This window comes from Daphnia carinata, chromosome 6, assembly GCF_022539665.2.
Source record: "Daphnia carinata strain CSIRO-1 chromosome 6, CSIRO_AGI_Dcar_HiC_V3, whole genome shotgun sequence".
Taxonomy (NCBI): domain Eukaryota; kingdom Metazoa; phylum Arthropoda; class Branchiopoda; order Diplostraca; family Daphniidae; genus Daphnia; species Daphnia carinata.
Genome location: NC_081336.1, coordinates 2,913,407 through 2,932,420, shown reverse-complemented (window position 1 = coordinate 2,932,420; position 19,014 = coordinate 2,913,407). Strand labels below are relative to the sequence as shown.

The 19,014-nt window shown below is 43.3% G+C and overlaps 2 protein-coding genes and 1 non-coding gene across 3 annotated transcripts in view; 1 reads left to right on the top strand and 2 right to left on the bottom strand.

The window, feature by feature from the left end:
• The first annotated feature begins 334 nt into the window (after positions 1 to 334).
• LOC130689476 (uncharacterized) lies at positions 335 to 2,141 on the top strand. Its single transcript, XM_057512425.1, has 6 exons — positions 335 to 563; positions 655 to 809; positions 873 to 1,043; positions 1,113 to 1,202; positions 1,523 to 1,628; positions 1,732 to 2,141. Exons 1-6 carry the CDS (start codon positions 335 to 337, stop codon positions 2,016 to 2,018), a joined length of 1,038 nt encoding a protein of 345 aa, XP_057368408.1. The 3' UTR covers positions 2,019 to 2,141.
• Positions 2,142 to 3,302: 1,161 nt separating this feature from the next.
• Trnav-cac (transfer RNA valine (anticodon CAC)) lies at positions 3,303 to 3,375 on the bottom strand. The gene has a single exon. It is a non-coding gene; the product is annotated as a tRNA-Val (tRNA).
• Positions 3,376 to 3,532: 157 nt separating this feature from the next.
• Positions 3,533 to 19,014, bottom strand: part of LOC130690353 (patronin-like) — a 28,553-nt gene continuing 13,071 nt past the window's right edge. Inside the window, 24 exon segments of the mRNA XM_059495703.1 lie at positions 3,533 to 5,132; positions 5,228 to 5,510; positions 5,607 to 5,696; positions 5,930 to 6,034; positions 6,429 to 6,545; positions 6,897 to 6,965; positions 7,242 to 7,325; positions 7,601 to 7,681; positions 7,925 to 8,011; positions 8,131 to 8,323; positions 8,394 to 8,630; positions 8,700 to 8,954; positions 9,042 to 10,412; positions 10,731 to 11,264; positions 11,570 to 11,880; positions 12,001 to 12,310; positions 12,597 to 13,089; positions 13,091 to 13,172; positions 14,824 to 14,901; positions 16,271 to 16,389; positions 16,475 to 16,719; positions 17,087 to 17,299; positions 17,475 to 17,690; positions 17,785 to 17,880. Coding sequence (XP_059351686.1) covers positions 4,988 to 5,132; positions 5,228 to 5,510; positions 5,607 to 5,696; positions 5,930 to 6,034; positions 6,429 to 6,545; positions 6,897 to 6,965; positions 7,242 to 7,325; positions 7,601 to 7,681; positions 7,925 to 8,011; positions 8,131 to 8,323; positions 8,394 to 8,630; positions 8,700 to 8,954; positions 9,042 to 10,412; positions 10,731 to 11,264; positions 11,570 to 11,880; positions 12,001 to 12,310; positions 12,597 to 13,089; positions 13,091 to 13,172; positions 14,824 to 14,901; positions 16,271 to 16,389; positions 16,475 to 16,719; positions 17,087 to 17,299; positions 17,475 to 17,690; positions 17,785 to 17,880 — 5,814 coding nt within the window. The 3' untranslated portion in view covers positions 3,533 to 4,987.

Sequence of the window (19,014 nt, the reverse complement as noted above, 5' to 3'; positions counted from 1 at the left end):
TTTTTTGTTTGTGTGTTTTTTTTTCTCTACTTCTGTTTACTTAAAAAAAATCTAATCAGACATCTGAACAGGAAAAATGTGTTACTGTCAAGATAATTTGTAGAACCTACATAAAGTACTATGACGGTAATTTTGTATTACCTTTGGAATCGATCCAGTCCCCGTGAAACTGAAAGATAATGATGCGTTGAGTCCAAAGGCCGATACATGAAACACACTCATGGTAACAACTTACAACACCACAGGTATAACTGGAGCCGGGGTGTGTTCAATTTACAATAAAGGTTGTTGACATAGTTGGATTGTTACTCTACTTTTTGTTATCAATCTAAAAATGAAAACATTAACCTCTACTCACCGGACAACAGCGCCAGACAAACACAGCGAGTTTTCAAGCACTTGTCAAACAAGCGGTTCTACTATAAATGGAACGCTCCGTACGGTTGAAATTCATTTAGAACGCTTAACAGAATCCATTGGCGTGAAGCATTCACCATGTATTTGGCTTTTATCGTTCTTGTTTTTTCCGTATTGGGTTCAGGACATTGCAATTCAAACTGAAGGTATTCATTTCATAATTTCCCCTTTGAATTTTTCAACCTATTTTTGAGGAATAAAATAATATTAAATAAATTTCATGTTTGACTGATTCAGCATGCATTAAGACGTTGTATGTCGAAGACACGGCCTTGATCGATGTAGCAGAGCACCAAAACTGTATCCTGCAAATAGAAACAGATCAAAATCATGTTCTTAGATTTTCTCTCGCGCATAGTGAACATTTTGAGCGTGCCCAAGAATTTGTCTCCGTACGATAAATCAGTTTTTTTTTTTCGTGTTTTCGTAATGATAAAGTAAATTTTTACCTGTAGATTTATGACGGGATTGAGGACGAGTCCCCCATAATTCGCCTAGAGAATCAGATACGCCACGAAGTTGGCCTTACGCACACAGAATTACTAGATTCCGTTTACACCACGAAATCGGCAGCTCATTTACGGTTGAAGAAGCCCACTTTAAGTCTGAAACTGAAAATTGAAAAGGTAATGTCCTCACGACTTATTAGTTATCTCAAAATTCAGTCATTCATTTTGTTTTCATTACTACTTCAGGCTGTTAATTGCCCGTTCAATTTGGGATCGGAAAGCCAATGCGGCCGAGTAGTGGACGGTGTTGCCTGTTACTGTGCGACTTTTACCAAGGTACGTAAGCATAATAGCCTACAACCAGTTAGTTTTAAAACCGAAGTAAGATGCAAGGAAATTTTTTCGCTATCCGATTTCGAATCAGTGTGTCCTGTAATCAGATAAAGCGCATGAGGCGAGTAATCACTTTGATGCCGGTACGGCGTGGGTTTTTATCAGGCACCCCTTTACTTAAAATGTAGAGACGGAGACTTTCTGCTTTTAAGAAAGCTATTTAGTTACAAGATCTCCTACGACGAGGTCCTATTTGGGATTGCATTTGAGTGCACATTGCAGAGCAGTTTTTAAAATGGCTATTTCACGTGTTATTCGGACAGAGAGGCCAGTCCAATCACACGACTTATTGCCGAGACAACGGCATGAAATTGCTGGCCATTCAAGACCTCAACGAAGAGGAAAAATTGTATGCTGCTTGGGGTACCTGTAAGTACAGCTATATAGCTACATTAACAGCAGTGATTTATTGTTTTTGAATTCCTTATCTGACAGATGAAATAAGATTGTTTTTGTTCGTTTTTCTGTTTAGTGGTTTACTTTTGGACTTCTGCTTCCCATAACAAAACTTCTGGAACCTGGAGTTGGGAGGGCACAATGGCAAACATTTATCCTGGCTACGCCAATTGGGCTCCGTTTAAACCCAATAATACTCTAACTGATGGAACTTGCATGGCCATAAAAAATGGATGGTATGATGACCCTTGTGTTAATTTGTACGATGCTATCTGTGAATTACAGCCAGAAGATGTACCCAATTCGACCACACCATTTGGTACCCCAGAGCCCACTGAGCCTCCCACTGTGGCTGATGTGTAAACTACATAAACTGAGATGTACTGTTTTGTTTTTGGTGGGACATAAGAAAATTAACCTGTACAAATCCAATGTCATGAAATCTGGAAAAAAAAACAAAAAAAAAAAACATGCACCTTATCAGAACTTGCCGAGAAATTTTCTCATACTTTCCTGTTCAGTATTTCACATTCTTGCCAAAGCAGATAAAATGATCAGTCACTAGCACTGTATTACTGATAAATCAGAATGCTTCAGTCACCATAGTTAGACAATCAATTTCTATGTTGGTTATTTGAATTGCTAATTCCATTTGCACGATCCTAAAACGTGGACTAAGAGAAACGTGTACGCAATAACCAGCACTTTAAACGCCCAACTGTCATAAAACAATGTTTATCTGAGAGTCAACTGCTAAGCCCATATCAGCCCTATTGTCGGCATTGTACAGTGAATCCAATAACAACAAATTAAACACTAAGTGCGGAGCGTAAAAATTTCAATGCGTATATTTTTATTGCACCATACATTTCGATAACATGCATTTGGCTGTAGTGTAGTGGTTATCCCGGCTGTCTCGCACGCAGAAGGGATTTAGTTAGATTCTGATCAGGTGCAATGGTTTAGCGATAAAAACGTGAATGAGTAAGTACGTTAGTAAAAGCCATATGGATTAATTGAAATCAAGGGGTTTAGGATTCAATGGTTAACGTTCATCTAAAGAATGTCTCGAAACGTGTGAAGTAAACAAAGAAAGGCAAATGCTTTTTCGATATCCCATGCAAGTTATTATTTATTTTGAGATGGTATTTTTGACACATATTTCACGTACTTTCGAACGGCTTCAACCGAAGCCAACGAGACGATAACGGATTTTATCTGTAATGCATGCATCGTTTCCTTGGCTACAACCCTACTACCTGACATTCTCATTTGAAAAAAAAAACAAAAACTTATTATTATTTTCGAGCAATACGGCAAGCTGATTAATCAATCATTTGACCATTCTACATTGCTTGTGGAGTTTAAATTCCAGGCAATAAACAAAATCCAACAGCAAGCACAGGGAAATCCTCCTCGGTCCTGTTATTTCTAGCTGTGGAATACTTTACCAGTTTTTGACACCATTAGCACAGCACTGAAGGCAAAGATTTAAAAAAAATAATTGGATGTAGCATTAAAAATCGTCGTGACTCGTGCATAATGTTGCACAATAACCCCAGTCGTGATTTCCTTTTCGGTCCCGTTATCGACGATACTTAATGAATCTTTGCCCTGCCGTATCAGTTCATGCATTACGAAAAAAACTGCACCTGCCCAGGATCGAACTGAGGACCTGCTGTGTGTGAGACAGCCGTGATAACCACTACACTACAAGTGCTGCTGTCAAACAGCTATGCATAGCTTAACATACCGGCTTCGTGATGAAGCCGCTTTTGATGCACGTTCTTATTATGAAGTAATAATGCCTTATTATACTGCACGATCTCTTGTAAAAAAATAAATAACCAGAAACGAATACCATTTTCATGTTGGTTATATTGTATTGAACTTGGCAGCTGCTGCACATGTTGTAGAGGGAAGAGAATAAAGCCCGTGACGGGCAGGCGGGTAAGTTCGTTAGAAAAGACTTTTTATAAAAAAATAATAGGAAAAAAAAAAAAAAAAAAAGAAAATGCGTGAACTACAAAAGAAGGAGGAACAGCCAAAGAAGGGTTGGAGCGAACAAGTGGCGAGGAAATTAAGAACAAAATAAGGGGAATATTAAAAAAAAAAGGGGGGGAACTGCAACATAATAAAATAGGACAAAATAAAGAAATAAGAACTAAAAAAAAAACAAACAAAAAAATGATGGCTCAAAGCTGTAATGTTTTGACGGTTGATTTGCTGGCCAACGCTTAACAACTACACAACTTCTATTTACAGTTGACAGCAAACACGTCCCTCCACTTCCAATCCCAACCTTCCGTTGCTCAGCCGCTTTTATTTCTCTCAATTGTTTTTCAAAATGTTTCTCTTTTTGCTGTTACATTTTCTCTTTATCAAATGCGCAGCTTTCCACTACACGAACTGACGCAAAATCGATTACAAAAATTGCCATTTGCTCTACTTTTTTTTTTTCTTTTCAAAATAATAATTAAAAAAATGACGGCACTGGATCAATGTGAGGGCGGGTTTTTTTGTGAGGGCAAAATAACTAATCAATTGACACAATCAGTTAGCATCGCGGTTATAGGAGAGCTCGCGACTGGAGGGTTACTTCTTCAAAAAAAAAACAAAAACAAATGGGAGGGTGACACTATGATAATAAAAAAAAGGAGTACAGGGATGAAACAAACTCAGTTTGGTAATTTGAAATGATAATAATAAAAAAAAAAAACGATCGACTTTTTTTTTTATTTTGAATGTCGCCAGGTAAGCGGGTTAATCTCTTCAAGTGGTCATAATGAAGTAAGGAGGAGACGGAGCGGCGGCGGCGGGGGGGGGGGGGGGGCAATAAAAAAATGAATGGAGCAAAAAGACCAAAAGTAAGAGGAAGGAGATAAGGGAACAAACAAACATTATTTCATCATTATTTTTTTTTTATTTCCCGAACGTGACGGTAATTCAACTCTGGCAGTCCTATACAGCGAGGTTATCACGTTAGCCAATAGGAATGTCAGAGAGGGGTTAGCCGAAAACAAACAAACAATTGTAAGAAAAAAAAAAAAAATAAACGGAAAATACGGACGAGAGAGAGAGAGAGAGAGAGAGAAAAAAAAAAGAAAAGCGCCGATTGATTATGTTTGGGTCTGATTATGTCCCTTTTTCAATTTGAAGTCCGTGTCAAAACTAAAGGCCAAATACGAACAGCTCACGAAACGTTTAGATGAACTTTGGGTTCATCATCTTCTTCTTCTTCTTCAAGAGAGAGAGAAAAAAAAAATTTCTATTCACGCAGGTTTGTTTCATCTGTTTTTGTTTTCTTAATTCCCGATTTTGTTCGCTACTTTTTAAATGACCAACGTCATGTCCTTTTTGTTGGGTAGGCTTTGTTTCTTGCCTTGCCAAAGGCCGGCGTGAATTGTGAACGCGTCAATTGTCACTGTCAAGTGTTTAGTATGGACTTGAGAAAAACACTTGCCACCAGAGTTGTATCTGTCGTGATCAAGAGCCCATTTGAATATTCAAATCAACGAATTAAACAAAAAAAAAAAAAAAAAACAAACAAAAAAACAAAAGGGATTTCTTACTTGAAAAATTTTTCGAACATGGTGTCATTCACCACTTTAGGCCCGGTGCCGTACATCTTGATAATTTCTTCTTTCTCCGGATTGAATGAGTAAAGGGCGCGGAATGTCAGCCCGCCGTCGCGGAACAGGACGAGGAAATTCTTGCTCTCCGAACGCGTGATTTCCTCGAGGACGCGCTGCTTGGCCTCGCGATTCACCACGCCGGGAAAGACGCAATATTCGACCGCGTTCAGTATAATCGAACGGTTAGAGCGAGCCGCTGGCTGCTTGTACAATCGAGGGCCTAAGATGCAAAAAAAAAAAAAAAAATAAATGTCAGACTTCAACAAGAAACAATAATAATAAAAAAAAAATATATATATATATAATTAAATCGTACCTATGTAATCTTGATTTGAGCTAATATCACTAGCGCCATCGTCGAAACCGCGACGCTTGCTAACCAAACCGGGTGGTAGGGATCCAGGACCTACGTACAAAATTCAAGTTCCAATTTTTTAATGGACGCACAGCAAAAGGTGATAGACACGAGGCAGCAGATCGATGTGGGTTAACAAGCGAAACGCGTGCAACCCCAATGACAGAAAAAAAACGCAAGGCGAAACAAACAAAGACGAACGGCTTTGTGTCGTGAAAGAGCGACGTAAAAAAAAAACAAAACAAAAAAAACAATGTGAAAAGACACGGCACAAAGGTGTGTACCAGATGGCGAAGGAAATCGTCGAAAAGGGGTGGAAGTGGGCGTGACGGCCGGAGAGATTCTCCGTGAAGGCGGATTCGTTCTTCCGCCCACACCTGCATCCCCATCTAGAAAGCACGGAGAGCAATGAAAGGCATCGTAGATAGACCAAAAGGGCAAAAGGCAGCAAAGGTTGGCAAGGCAAAAACAAAAAAAAAAACAAAAAACGAATCCTTCATTTAAAATGAACAAACCAATTGAACGTGTCCAAAAAAAAACAAAAAAAAACGTCTTGTTTGGTTAGGGAAAAAAAAAAAAAAAACGTTCCAGTTTCACCCAAGAAACACAGTTTGAATTGCGCCATTAAAAACCCTAATGTGCCAATGAGAAGCGTTTTTTCTAGAGCCATTACCCAAACACAAACGAAAGAAAATGAGGCCACATTTTCAGCAGTTGATAAAAAAAAAAAAAAAAAAAGCCGAACGGTTAGTTGAAAGGAAAAAAAAGCACAGCAGAGCTCACCGTTGAAATCCATGAGAGAGCCACTACGACGCAAGATCATGTTGCTAGTGCGGACGGCCGGCCTTGCGGCCGCCGCTGCGGTTGCCGCCATAACGGTCGCTTCCGCCTGTCGACCGCCTGCAAACAACCGGCCAATCACCCCCCCCGCAAGAAAAATTTTAAGACAAGGCGTAGATGATTGAATGAAAAGCCAATTGAAAAAAAAAAAAAAAAAAAAAAAAAAAAAAAAATTAAAAGAAAAGCCAATGAGATGAAAGAGAGTAGAATAAAAATAAATTTGAATTGTAAAAAGCAGATGAAGCTGAATATGAGATGCAATAGCCAATTTGAATACTGTTGCGTCTAGGTTAACTGCCCTGCATTTTGTTTTTACACAAGTCACCACATTTCGTCATGAAATTTAATTTAAAAAAAAAAAAAAAAAAAAAAAAAAATGAGTCAGTGGTAGAAAGAAGATCGTGTATTTACCTGTCATGAAACCGCTACCCTTCCGGCCGGAATGCACCAACGGTGTATGGTAAGCTTCGTACGAGTCGGCTGTCGTAAATGAGATTCATAAAAAAACAAAAACAAAAAAAATAAAAATAAAAAGCGAAAAACAAATGAAATCAGAGAAATTTAAACAAACAAACAAAAAAAAAACGCTTAGACAATTTTTCAATCAAAATTCAAATCAAAGAAATAAAAAAAAAAAAGGCTGATAAGAATTTTTTGAACGAGAGACAAACGAATGAAATGGTGGGGCATCAAACAGCAAGCGGGATGGCGAGAAACACACCAAACGACGATTGGCCAACAAGGGGGGAAACCTACCGTCATTGAGGGACGAATTAGAGCCGCGATAATTACGGGATCCGTACAAATCCTCGCGTGAATTGCGAGTGCTGCCTCCTGATTCTACAGCGCGTCACATGCCAAAAAGAAACATTCGCAATCAAAAATAAAATCAAGCCAATCACGAGAGCAAATTGAAATACACAGCAAAGAGCAAATTGCTTTTCTAAATGTTAATGTCTGGTCATTCACGAACGAATGAAATCAAAATTTAAAAACAAAAAAAAAAAACGAAAGGAAAACAGCAAAATGGAATGGGGAAAAAAAAAAAATCAGGCGGGTTGCTTTCATACGTGATGCACGCACAGAACAAAAACAAATGAAACACGAAAACTTACGTGGATATCTCGGGACCGATAGATCCTTGCGGCCCGAATGTCCTCGTTCCATGGTCCGATAACGATTAGGGGTCTGAGAGTCTATTCACAAAAGCGAAACGCAACGGCAGGGGACACATTTAAAAACCAAAAAACAACATCAAAATAAAAAAAAGGGAAATACGTCATAATTAATAACACTAAAAAATAAAAAAAAAAAAATAAAAATAAAAATTTCGTGCTTTGACGTCGACGTAGAATTCAAAACAAAATCGAAACAACGTTAAAAAAAAAAAAAAATGGCCAAAACTTAAAAGGGAAAAATTAAATTTCGCAATCGCTTACCTCCGTGCAGACTGGAATTGGAACCACGTCGGCTGAGGGCGGGATTCGATCCACGGACTCCATCACCTCGCGAATCATTTCGATTTTCTAAAAAAAAAAAAAAAAAAAAAAAAAAAAACATAAAACATCATTGAATGTCAAAATTTTATTGTAGGAAATGAAACGTGCGTTGTGGAATTCACGAAAAAAAAAAAAGCAGAACAAACCCGCTAGGTTGTTGCCCGATCCTCGTTTGCCCTTGCTGGCCATGGTGGACACGGTGCGAGACGTGTACGCTTCCGACGGGCCGGATTCGACGTGAATCGTTTTGGGACGCGGCCGGGACGGCGTGCTGCTCTTGGGCCTCATCTTGGGCCCGGATTTGGAGCCCATCTGATCCGGCATCTCGTACGGACGGCCCTAAAACGTCACAACATTTCATTTTCCAAAACGTTGTGTCGCGTTTCAAATGTGTTGAAGCGCCAAGTACCTCTTTTTCGGCTTCTTCCATGGCTTTTTTGATCTTGTATTGTTCGAAAATGATGGCCCGTCGAGCTTTCTCTTCCTCCTTTTTCCTCTGTTTCTCTTCTTCCTTGGCACGCTCCTCTTCCTTGCGCTGGAGTGCTTCCTGCTCTTTGCGCTGTCGGACTTCTTCTTGTTGCTGCTTGCGCCTCAACGACTGCATCAGAATCTTCTCCTTCTTTCTTTCCATCTCATCCATCGCCTCCTACAAAATTCAAAATTCGAAACCTGAATATTTCTGATTGATTTTGATGTAATTATTTTGAAAATTTACCGGATCGGGATTGACGAGTTCGTCACCGATGACCAGGCCCGTTGGGGCCGATTCGTCGTCTTGCGAATCGTAATCGCGCAGGTTGCGATCGCCTCCGGGCAACGTCCCGGGCAAGGCCGTGGCCATATTGAACAGCTTCAGCTCTTCTTGGCTGTTTTGTCCGAATCCAGAATCACGCGAATCGGGCGTGAAGGGCGAATAGTCGTCGCGGTTTTCTCGGGCCATCGACGACAACGACCGTCGGGGACTTCCTTCCTGTTATTTTTATAGAAATTGAAAATCAATTGAGCGTGAACGCGCCTAATGAAGCGGCAAGAGCCAAGGCCAACGAGTTTCACGTACCCGACTGCTTCCAGCCTTGCTGCTGTGATTGTAGGCCGGCGAGCTAGACACGGGCGTCTCGGGCGGCGCCGAGTAGTTGGACAGCTTCTTCGGCGAGGGTTGCCGTTTCGATCCCAGCTGAGGTTTGGGTCTTTTGGGGCCGGTGGCCACGTCGTCGAACGTGATGATGAAGCCCCGATCGGCCTCGATGTTGTCCTTCAGCTTCTCCGTTTTGACCCCCTCGTCCAGCACGGCCGCTTCGTCGGGCGATTCCGAGCCGGACGAATGGGCCTGTGGTGCCAGGTAGGCGCTGCTCGGCGAAGGCGAGACGGGGCTGCTGCTGCTGGTGCTGCTGCTGCTGCACGGGTTGGGACTGGCTCGGAAAGTTTTCAACAACGCCGGACGAGGCGGAGAAGACTGGGTCGCTTCGTGCGGAATCCTGTACGTCCGGTTGCCTGAGGTGATGTTCAAATTGCGCAGCCGGCGAGGAAGCTGGAGGTCCCCTTCGTCCGTGCCTTCGCTGGCCAGCGCCGATGGCGTCTCGATGAACGACACGTTTTGCGGTTCCATGTCGTCAATAGATGGCGTTGGCATGGCAGCGTGAAAAACGCCCCCACTGCCGACGGGAGAGCCGGCCGCCGACGTGGACGACGACGACGACTGTCCGCCGTTGCTGGGCGCGCTACTTCGAACGGGCGTCATGGTCCGCGTGGCCGGAACGGGCCTGGTGATCGTCTGCGATTGGCAGCGCTGCTCCGGCTGCGGCCCTTTCGGCTGCGGCTGGACGGATCCCCGATGCAATTCGGGCACTTGGCTTTGCTTGGACTGGACGCCAGCCGTCGTGGCACGCATGACGACGGGTTCGACCGCCACTGGCTCGGGAGCGTGAAGCCGGAACGGCGCCCTCTGATCGGCCGCTGACGGATAATTATGCTGAGGCGATTGATTGTAACCTCGAGGCGATCCGGCCGCTGGAGGGCCACCGTAACCCTGTTGATAAACATGTGATTGAGATTGCTGTTGCTGTTGTTGTTGTTGTGGTGCTTGTTGTTGTTGTTGTTGTTGCTGCTGCTGCTGCTGCTGCTGATGCTGCTGATGTTGTTGTTGTTGTTGCTGGGGGGGTTGCTGCATCATATGCGGCTGCGGCTGTTGCTGCTGCTGCTGCTGCTGTTGCTGCTGCGTACGCGCCGGACTGTAAAAATATGGATCCTGCGGCTCTGGCTGATTGAATTGCGACCCGTTGGCGTAGTAATGCTGCGCATCGTACGGATTGTCCATCGGATGGCGGGGCGGCGTCGGCATGACGTAGCCCTGCGGAGGTCCGTGCGCATCCATGTAATTGCCCTGGTTCGGATTCATCATGTAACCGTGGTGATTCATCATCGCTCTCACCTATAACACATCAAACATTTGATTAAAAAATAATTTAGAAAATAACAGAAAATAATCAAATAACAATTGGAGAATTTGCATTTAGTCGGGAGGGAGGCAGAAGGGGCAAACGGGTAGAGAAAAGGACATGCCGTGCAATGTTGCCTATTCGATTGGGGACGTAATTAGTCATGAATGAACAATTGCGCCCAAGGCCGTGCAAGATGTTAAAATAATTCAATTGCCAAAGCAAAAATAAAAATAAGAAAAAATGAAACCAAAGCAAAAAAAAAAAAAAAAAAAAAAAAAAAAAAAAAAAAAAAAAAATGAAAACGTTACCGGTTGGGGTGTGCCCCATTGGGCTCGTCTGGGTTGTTGTTGTTGCTGTTGTTGTTGTTGCGGCATACCGTAGCCGAGCATATCGTCCGGTCGGTACGCCATGGAAGGCTGCAGAGGTGCCGCGCTGATGGGCTGCGGCTGGCCCCAGGTGCGTCGCGACGTCGGCGACGGCTCGTGCAAGTAAAACTGGCCCTGCTGCTGATTGGGATCCATGGCCACCATACCCCCTCCCACCCCACCGCCGTTCATGGGCGACGCTTGCTGCGCCGGATGGCCCATCCGGTACGGATCGTAAGGCAGCGCGTGATGCAACGGCGGCTGATTGAGATGGTGACGCTGATTGAACTCGGCGTAGTCGGCCATCTCGTAGTCGGGCGTCGGCAGTTGATGCGCGTGATGGTGGAGCGGCGGTTGCTGCTGCTGCTGGCCGACGGCCGGATGGTGAGGCCTCGAAGGCGATTCCATGCCGCCGCCGTAATAATCGACGGGACTGGCGTGGCCGTCCCGTCCGTCCACTTTGCCTTTGACCACCGCCTGAGATTCAAACACATGCCAGCAACAGCGTGTTAAAAGAAAGGTGCAAATAGCGCCGCGTGAATTCAAAATCGAAATAAAAATCAATTAAAAAGCTACTAAAAAAAAAGAAAAGAAAAAGAAAACAAAAGAAGGACTATCACAAGACTCTTCGTTCTATGTGTGCATGTCTATGTGTACACATCTGCTAGGATTTTTTTTTTTTTTTTTGTTAGATCCAGGGCCGTTAGATTGGAGGAGAGAGGGGGGGGGTAGAGGCAAAAAGGCAAAGAGAGAGATCAGTAAAAGATGTGCTGGATGTTTACCTGGAGGAAGGCCGCCTTGCCGACCTTTTCTCTCTGTCGGTTGGCGATCAGCTCCTGCTGCCTTTTCTCGGCTTCGATCCGTTTCCGCTTCTCTTCCATCTTGAGTCGAATGCCGTAAAGATCTGCGGCCGAGTTCATGTCGTCCGCCGTCAAATTCTCCAGGCGATCTTTGTCGACGACGGGCGTCTGCGGCTCCCAAGACGAGGAAGACATGGCCTCGGCGATGGTGATGCCTCCGCCGTGTTTGCGCTGGTTCTCGCTGACCCGCCTGGCGTGTTGCGAAACGGGCGATCCGACGCCACTCCCTTTGCCTGTCCGTCCATTTTTCGAAAAAAAAAAAAAAAAAAATCAAATAGAAATAAATAAACTGGAACAATTTTTTTTGTGGGGGATGGGGGGGGGAGGGAGGGAGGGATGGGGCGGACACAGACCTTGAAGGGGATCCTTCTCCTGTTGCATGTAGACGATGTTGATGGCGGAATTGGAGCCGAGACTTTCACGCAATTTCGACAGCTCGGCGAAATTGGTGGCGCGGGCCAAGTTGACGCGCGTGTCCTCGTAGACGTCGGCCGGCTCGGCCGCGTTCGAGGCGATGATGACAAACTGCTGCTTATTGCCGTTGTTGCTGCCGCTCTTGGCCGTGCTGCTGATGCTGCTGTAAGTGGGACTGCTGGCCCTCGAACGCCTGTCCAGCTGCTCTTCGACGTCACGGTTGTCCATTAAGTAGTCCGACAGGTTCTCCTGTACATTCACAAGTGATACGCCATTTTATTTATTTATTTTTTTTTTTAAATAGAACAAATTTAAACATCCACAAATTTCGTAATGTCATTTCCCGTCAAAGCGGGAAAACGACTCCCTTCTTTTGTTTTTTGCGTTTTTTTTTTTTTTATCACGGAAGAATGGCGGGAAAACCACCAGATGGCGGATGCGGTAATGGCCTTTTCTTTTCTTTTTTAAAAATGTTTCATTTTCATTTTCCCGACCGAGATAAGAAAATAAAAAAAAATAAATAAAAAATAAATACCTGAGAACGGGTGCGATCATTGTTCCTCCTCCAATAGTTGCCTCCTGATGGCGTCGAGGGTGTTCCGGCGGCTGGCGGGATCGAGTCGGGCGTGCAGGCATCGATAGACGGCCGCCTACCGGATTGCTGCAGCGTCACGGGCTCCTTATCGGGATTGCGGCCAAACATGGACAAATTGTCCTGACTGCCGCCGAAATTCTCGATCGTCAAATGCGAGTCGTCCGTGATCGAGTTGCGGCGAGAGCGACGGCCTGCGTAGCTCGTGCCGGACTTGCGATCCTCCCAATTGGAGGGGACGCCGGCCGGACCGGAGGACGCCGACGATGGGCGATCTTCGCCTCTTTCCTCCGCTTTCGTGTCCATGTTGAAACGTTCCTTGATGGCCGCGACGCGCGAGCCCCTCGGCGTCGCACCTTCGCCGCCCGACACGACGTTGTAGAGCGTCGGGACGGTTTTGCCCCGGTGGACGACAAAGGAATCGTCGCCATCCTGGCTGCGTCGGCGTGTGTTCCATCTCCATCCGCCTACGAGGCGATCCCGCCATCAGTTGGGGCGTCCCGATCTGCGAACTGTTGGCTGCGCAAAATCAACAACGAGTTGATCATTTTTTTTTTTTTTTTTTTTTTTTACTTGCAATTGATCAAATCGATTATTTCTAATGATAAGAGGAAGGCTAAATGATGGACATTAACGAGTTTTTGAAACGTATAAAAAAAAAAAAACCAAAAGATAATCGATCGTGCTGGGCAATTGTTTTTTTTTTTTTTTTTTTTCCCGACGCAAATCAAAATGTGTTTGAAACGGATAACGAAAATGAAAACCTGCGGCCTATCAGTGCGTCCTATCTGTGGCCCAAGTTTGAACACTCATCCAATCATTGCAAACGAAACGCAATTAAAAAAAAATAGATAAAATCGAAACTAAAACAAACTAGAAATCGCACGCAAAACAAAATGTTTGTCACGACAACTTAACAAATGTAAATACGAAAAAAAAAGAAAGAAAGAAAACGATGGTGCGTGTTTTTGTTTTTCTTTTGTTTTGTTTTTTGTTTTTTTTTACCGGTTTTCCCTTGTTCGATCGCATCGTTCGCCGTGTGCTGCTGCCGATGAGCATGGTGGCTCCACAAGGTGGCGTATGACGGCCGACAGTAGTGGCACTGATCTGCCGGTCCGTGTTGGCACGGCCACCACCAATCCGGATAGAGCGTGTTCCGCGTCGTAGACACATTGCAGCCTAATTTGTCCTTGTTTTTATTTTTGTTTTCTTTTTGGGGTTAGTGAGTTGTTCACATTTCAAACTTATACGTGCCATCCTCCACCCCCCCCCCCCTGTAATCTATTTTCTTTCTATCAACACATCTTTCTCCTCCCTCTTCTTTTTCACGTACGCAATACACACAGAGAGAGAGAGAGAGAGAGAGAGAGAGAGAGAGAAAGAGAAATAGCCATGGCCATAAAAGGGGCAATCAAACGCAATCACTGGGCCGAACCCTTTTTTTTTTTTTAGTCCCCGCGAGAAACGGGGCTAGTTTGATTGAGCTGATCGCACACGCCCGGGCGTTGTTGCTTGTTCCAGCTGTCGTGAGCTCCCATTTATCCCCGAACGCACAGATGGAAAATAAAAGGGCAAAACTGTACCTCATACACACACGCAGACACATAATAGAAACCAGAACGTAAACAACAACACAAACGGCGCAACAGGAGGAAAAATAAAAAAAAAATAAAAACAATAAAAAAAAAAAAAAAAAAATGTATAAATAAATGAATAAAAAAAAAAAAGAAAAGAAAATTTAAATGGGACAATGGAACGGGTCAAGGGCGTTTCATCAGTTCTTATAACCAATCCATCTTCCATCTTGATTTTCTTATCTCTCGCCTGCAATTCCAATAGGATCGTGCTGGAATTTTATTCCCCCCCCCCTCCCGACTTGTATCGATCGACATTAAGCTCAATGTATTTCCAGACTTTTTTCTTCTTCTTCTTCTTCTTTGAAAGCTACATCGCCTGAGGTACGAGGATGAATATTCAATTGCCTGTCGACGCCTCCCTCATCCATCTGATTCTAATTTCCCCCCCCCCCCCAACTGTTGCACTCAACCAGAAAAAAAAAAAAAAAAAAACTTAACAGACGTGTTCTTTGACCGATGATGATGGTTATGATGGTAATAATCATGTTTTTCTTTTTTGAAAAAAAAAAAAAAAAAATGTTTTTTGGTGTTACCTTCGTGGACGGTTTGACGTTTTGTTCGATCGCGTTCTTGCAATGATCCCTGCCGCCGGATAACGTTATTTTTACCACCTGAAATATAAAAGGAGAAAAACAAAAAAAACAAAAAAAAAATGAGATCATCACAATAGGATGCAGACGAACGTTTCTTCACAATCCGAAAAGAAAAAAAAAAAAAAAACAGGTCCCGAATTTTTTTTTTTTTTTTTTGGGGGGGGGGAGGGGGTGTTCTCTTTTTCGGGGAGCATCAAAATGAAAATAAGCGGACAAAGAAAAAAAAAAAAAAAAAAAAAACAAGTCGAGGAAGAAAACTGGCCTGCGTCGTGCACGAACCACACGGAAAAAACAATCAACGCCAAGGTGAACAACCGCAGAAAACAACATCGGGGGGTGCACATGCAATTGTCTTTTGAAACACGACGCAAAAAAAAAAAAAAAAAAAAAATGAAAAGCCCGTTTAGAATTAGCTTTTTTTTTTTAAAGCGGAATAAGAGCAGATAACATTCAATATAATCCATGCAACTAAAAGTTTAGAAAAAAAAAAAAAAAAAAAAACCCGTAACCTCGAAATAAATGAAGGAATGAAAAGGAAGTTTAAAAAAAAAAAAAAAATGGCATACGTTGGGAGTTGCTGCTGTTAGTGTACGAGAAACGGGACGATAATAAATTGGGATGCAAAAGGTTATCGGGTGCGCAATTGTTTTGTATTGCAAGTTATTTCTTCTTAGACGGAGAGGAGTCGACCATGTTTATTTTCGATGAGGGAAGGGGGATACCTTTCCGTAAATCGGGAATAGATTTAACCAGCGGTTGTAAACTCGTTCGGCGGTGGAATGATTTCCTCAACGGCGACGACAGTTGGCCGCCGAAATGCGCATCGCGCGGAGTCGATTGTTCTAATGATGACGTCACACGTTTTTTTTTTTTTTGTTTGTTTTTTTTTTCCGCCAAAGATTCAACGTCAAAAAATATAAAAATAAATATGTAAAAAAGGGGGGGGGGAAAAGAAAAAAGACGGACGGACGTGAATAGAAGAAGAAGAAGACAGATAAAGCCAATAAACCACCAACCCACCCGACCCCACCACCGAGTCCAAGTTACACAAATTAAACAAAAAGGATTTTTCTATTTGTCTAAAAAAAAAAAAAGAAAGAAAAAAAAAACAATAAAACCCAGCCGCCACCAACACCGAAAATCAAAACAAAAAACTAAAAAAAAAAAACAACACACCAAATAGAATGGCCCATTTCTTGTTTTTTTTTTTTTTTTTTTTGTTTTTTAAAAAAAAAAAAAATTTTTTTTTTTTTTTTTAAAAAAAAAAAAAAAAAAAAAAAAAAAAAAAAAAAAAAAAGGGCCAACATAACGGGAGAATTGACCGAAGACAAAAAAAAAAAAAAAACTGATTTTTATTTATTTATTTTGTTTGTTGTTGTTGTCTTACCTTCATTGACGGGGAAACGATCGCGCATCAATCCGGGAGGCCGGACACACTTGGCTGGACGCACTTCCAGGATGTAGAACAAATCGGCCAGAAAGGCCAGCACATTTTGCCTGACCGAACTGCTCGCCCGTCCCCCCCAAAAAAAACGATGATTAAACGACATGTTCGTTTGTTTTTTTTGTTTTTTTTTTTTAAACAATGTACCTGTGCATGTACACAATGTCTTCGAGCCCCAGGTGGAAGATGTTGTTGGGTAGCGACTCGCTGCAAAACTTGTGCACCATTTCCAGATTGTAGAGGCAATCGGCCATGGAGAATGGCTCGTTGGTTGCCATTCGGGTCCAGTCGACCAGGTCTGGGGCGTAAAAGGCCAACAAGCCGAGCAGCGACATGCCGTCGCTCAGGTCGCCCAACTCGCGCAGTTCCGGGAAATTCGGAACGTCCTCTCCCTGCGTTCCCCAATAAAAAAAAAAATCAATCAAATAAATCATCAAACGAAACGAAGACAATGTCCAACTCAACAGGCCCCCTCCCCCCCCCCCCCTCTCTGCCCGTTTCAAACGAGATTACGATGTGTTGTATTCATATTGCCGTGTGTGGGGGCGCAATGATCGTTTCACTTCGCGTGGCCCATTTACAGATTATGATGGAGGCAAACGTTAAACGGCCCGATCGGGCCGGTTTATCAGCGCGAGGAAACAATTCGTCCCAACGCGCTTGATGGCCCATCCTCAATTTCTCTTCACATCGTTTTACTGATAACAAAAAAAAAAAACAAAAAAAAAAACATAAAAATAAAAATCAAATGTTTTTTACATTGCCATCGGCTTCGGCTGTCAACCGTTTTTTGAGCGACTGGCAGGCTTTGTTGATCCAGAGGAGTAGGGCCTGTTCGGCTTCCTTCGGCGGAGGCGTCTGGGAGGCGTCCAAATCGGTGAATCTCCTAATGGCGGCCACCACCCTTTCGGCCGACACGACTTCCTTGACAAACAGGTTCATGATGCCCTCCATGACGGCCATGTGGGCACTCTATCAATTAAATTTAAAAAAAAAACGGGGCAATCAAACACGGCCATATAACATGTGGTTGATTGGAACAAACAAACAAACAAACAAACAAAAAAATAATCAAATAAAAAGAGCAATTGATGGGGGAAGGGGGAGGGAGAGGGGGGGGGGGGTTATATGCGAATTGGAATTTTACCATTCGGAGTGGCGATGTGTGAATGAGCGTTGTCTCCGTCAGGGCCACGTCGGACGGCTCGGCCACGTAGACGCCCTTCCTGGCCAGCGCCTGGATCACGCCCCAGTGGTTCAACTGGCTGTAATTGGGATCGGCGTATATGTGCGCCAATGCCAGGCAGTAGAGCTCCGCGTTGGCCAGGGCGTGCACGACAGATGGTTTCAGATACTCTTGATCCTGTTTACATTCGACATTTGACTCACGTCCACATGTAGAACTCTCATCTCTCTGTCTCTCTCTCTCTCTCTCTTTCATGTTGATGTTCACTCACCTCGACGTCGCGGTAGAATGGTTCTCTGACATCTTCGGGCACCTGATGACTGTACGATTTGGACAGAAGCCATTGTACGGACGCTCTTTGCTTCGCCTGTGGTCAATCGGGGATCAAAAATACGGAATGTGAGTTGAAAGAAAACACAATCAGACCATCACATCTCTACAAAGGCACCGACATTCCTCTACCAAACAAATACCAACTGTTATTATGTGCATGATTTCAAGAAAGGGAAGGCGAAACGTTTCACTTTCTTAGTCCCATCATGGACGGCAATTGAATGAAATTTTCTTTTTTTTTTTTTTTTTTCAAGTTTTCAAATGGTCGTTCATCTTGTGTAGGAAAGCAGCGGGAGTCCCGCCTGTCTTTCTCTTTTCGGGTAGAGGAGCAAATGAGCAATGAATTGCTCAGCCGACAAAAGACGGATGGTAAAAAAAGGCCTCCACTTTCCGAGGAGGAGCATTCCGAATTTAAAAAAAAAAAAAAAAAAATGGCGTGTCTCAAATCACCATTCCAAAAAAAAAAGGGGGGGGGGACCTCAATCATCGCACTGATTGCCATTTTTTTTTTTTTTTTTAAGAAATAATAATTTCCAATGAAAACGAACCTCCACGGTGACACTTTCACCTTTTTGTTTTTTGTTTTTTCGTTATCCGAAATGAAATATGCAGATGAATGAGCAAAGGAGTGGCATCGGATACGAGGCGGGACATTTAAAAGTCACGCCGTCTGAATAGCAAAAAACCGCAGCCGCGTAACACACACACACACACACACACATTTTTTTTCTCTCTACCTCTCGCTCCATAGTTTATGATCGATGCTTTATGATTGAATGGGCCACCGTCTGATTACGACAGTTGGCACAACCTCAAACCCCATATTGAAAAAAAAAAAAAAAAAATGGCAGCCCCACAGACACGGATGAACCAGCCAACGTCACTACGCGACACACGATAACGCGCATAAGAAATTAACCAATAACAGACGTACTCTTCTTGTTTGACTCATCACACACACACAATTCCCACAATAATCCAGCAGGAAGTTCAGTTATGCCCAAATGTTTTTGTTTTTTCTTTCCCACATACACACACAGGTAAGAAAAGAAAAAGAAATAAAAAAAAAAAAAAAAAAAAGAAAATGGCCTCATCGAAGTCACGTTAGGGGCCATCGCTTCATTTCAAAGTTGCACTGCGATTGGCAGCGGCAACCCTGGGCCCCCCC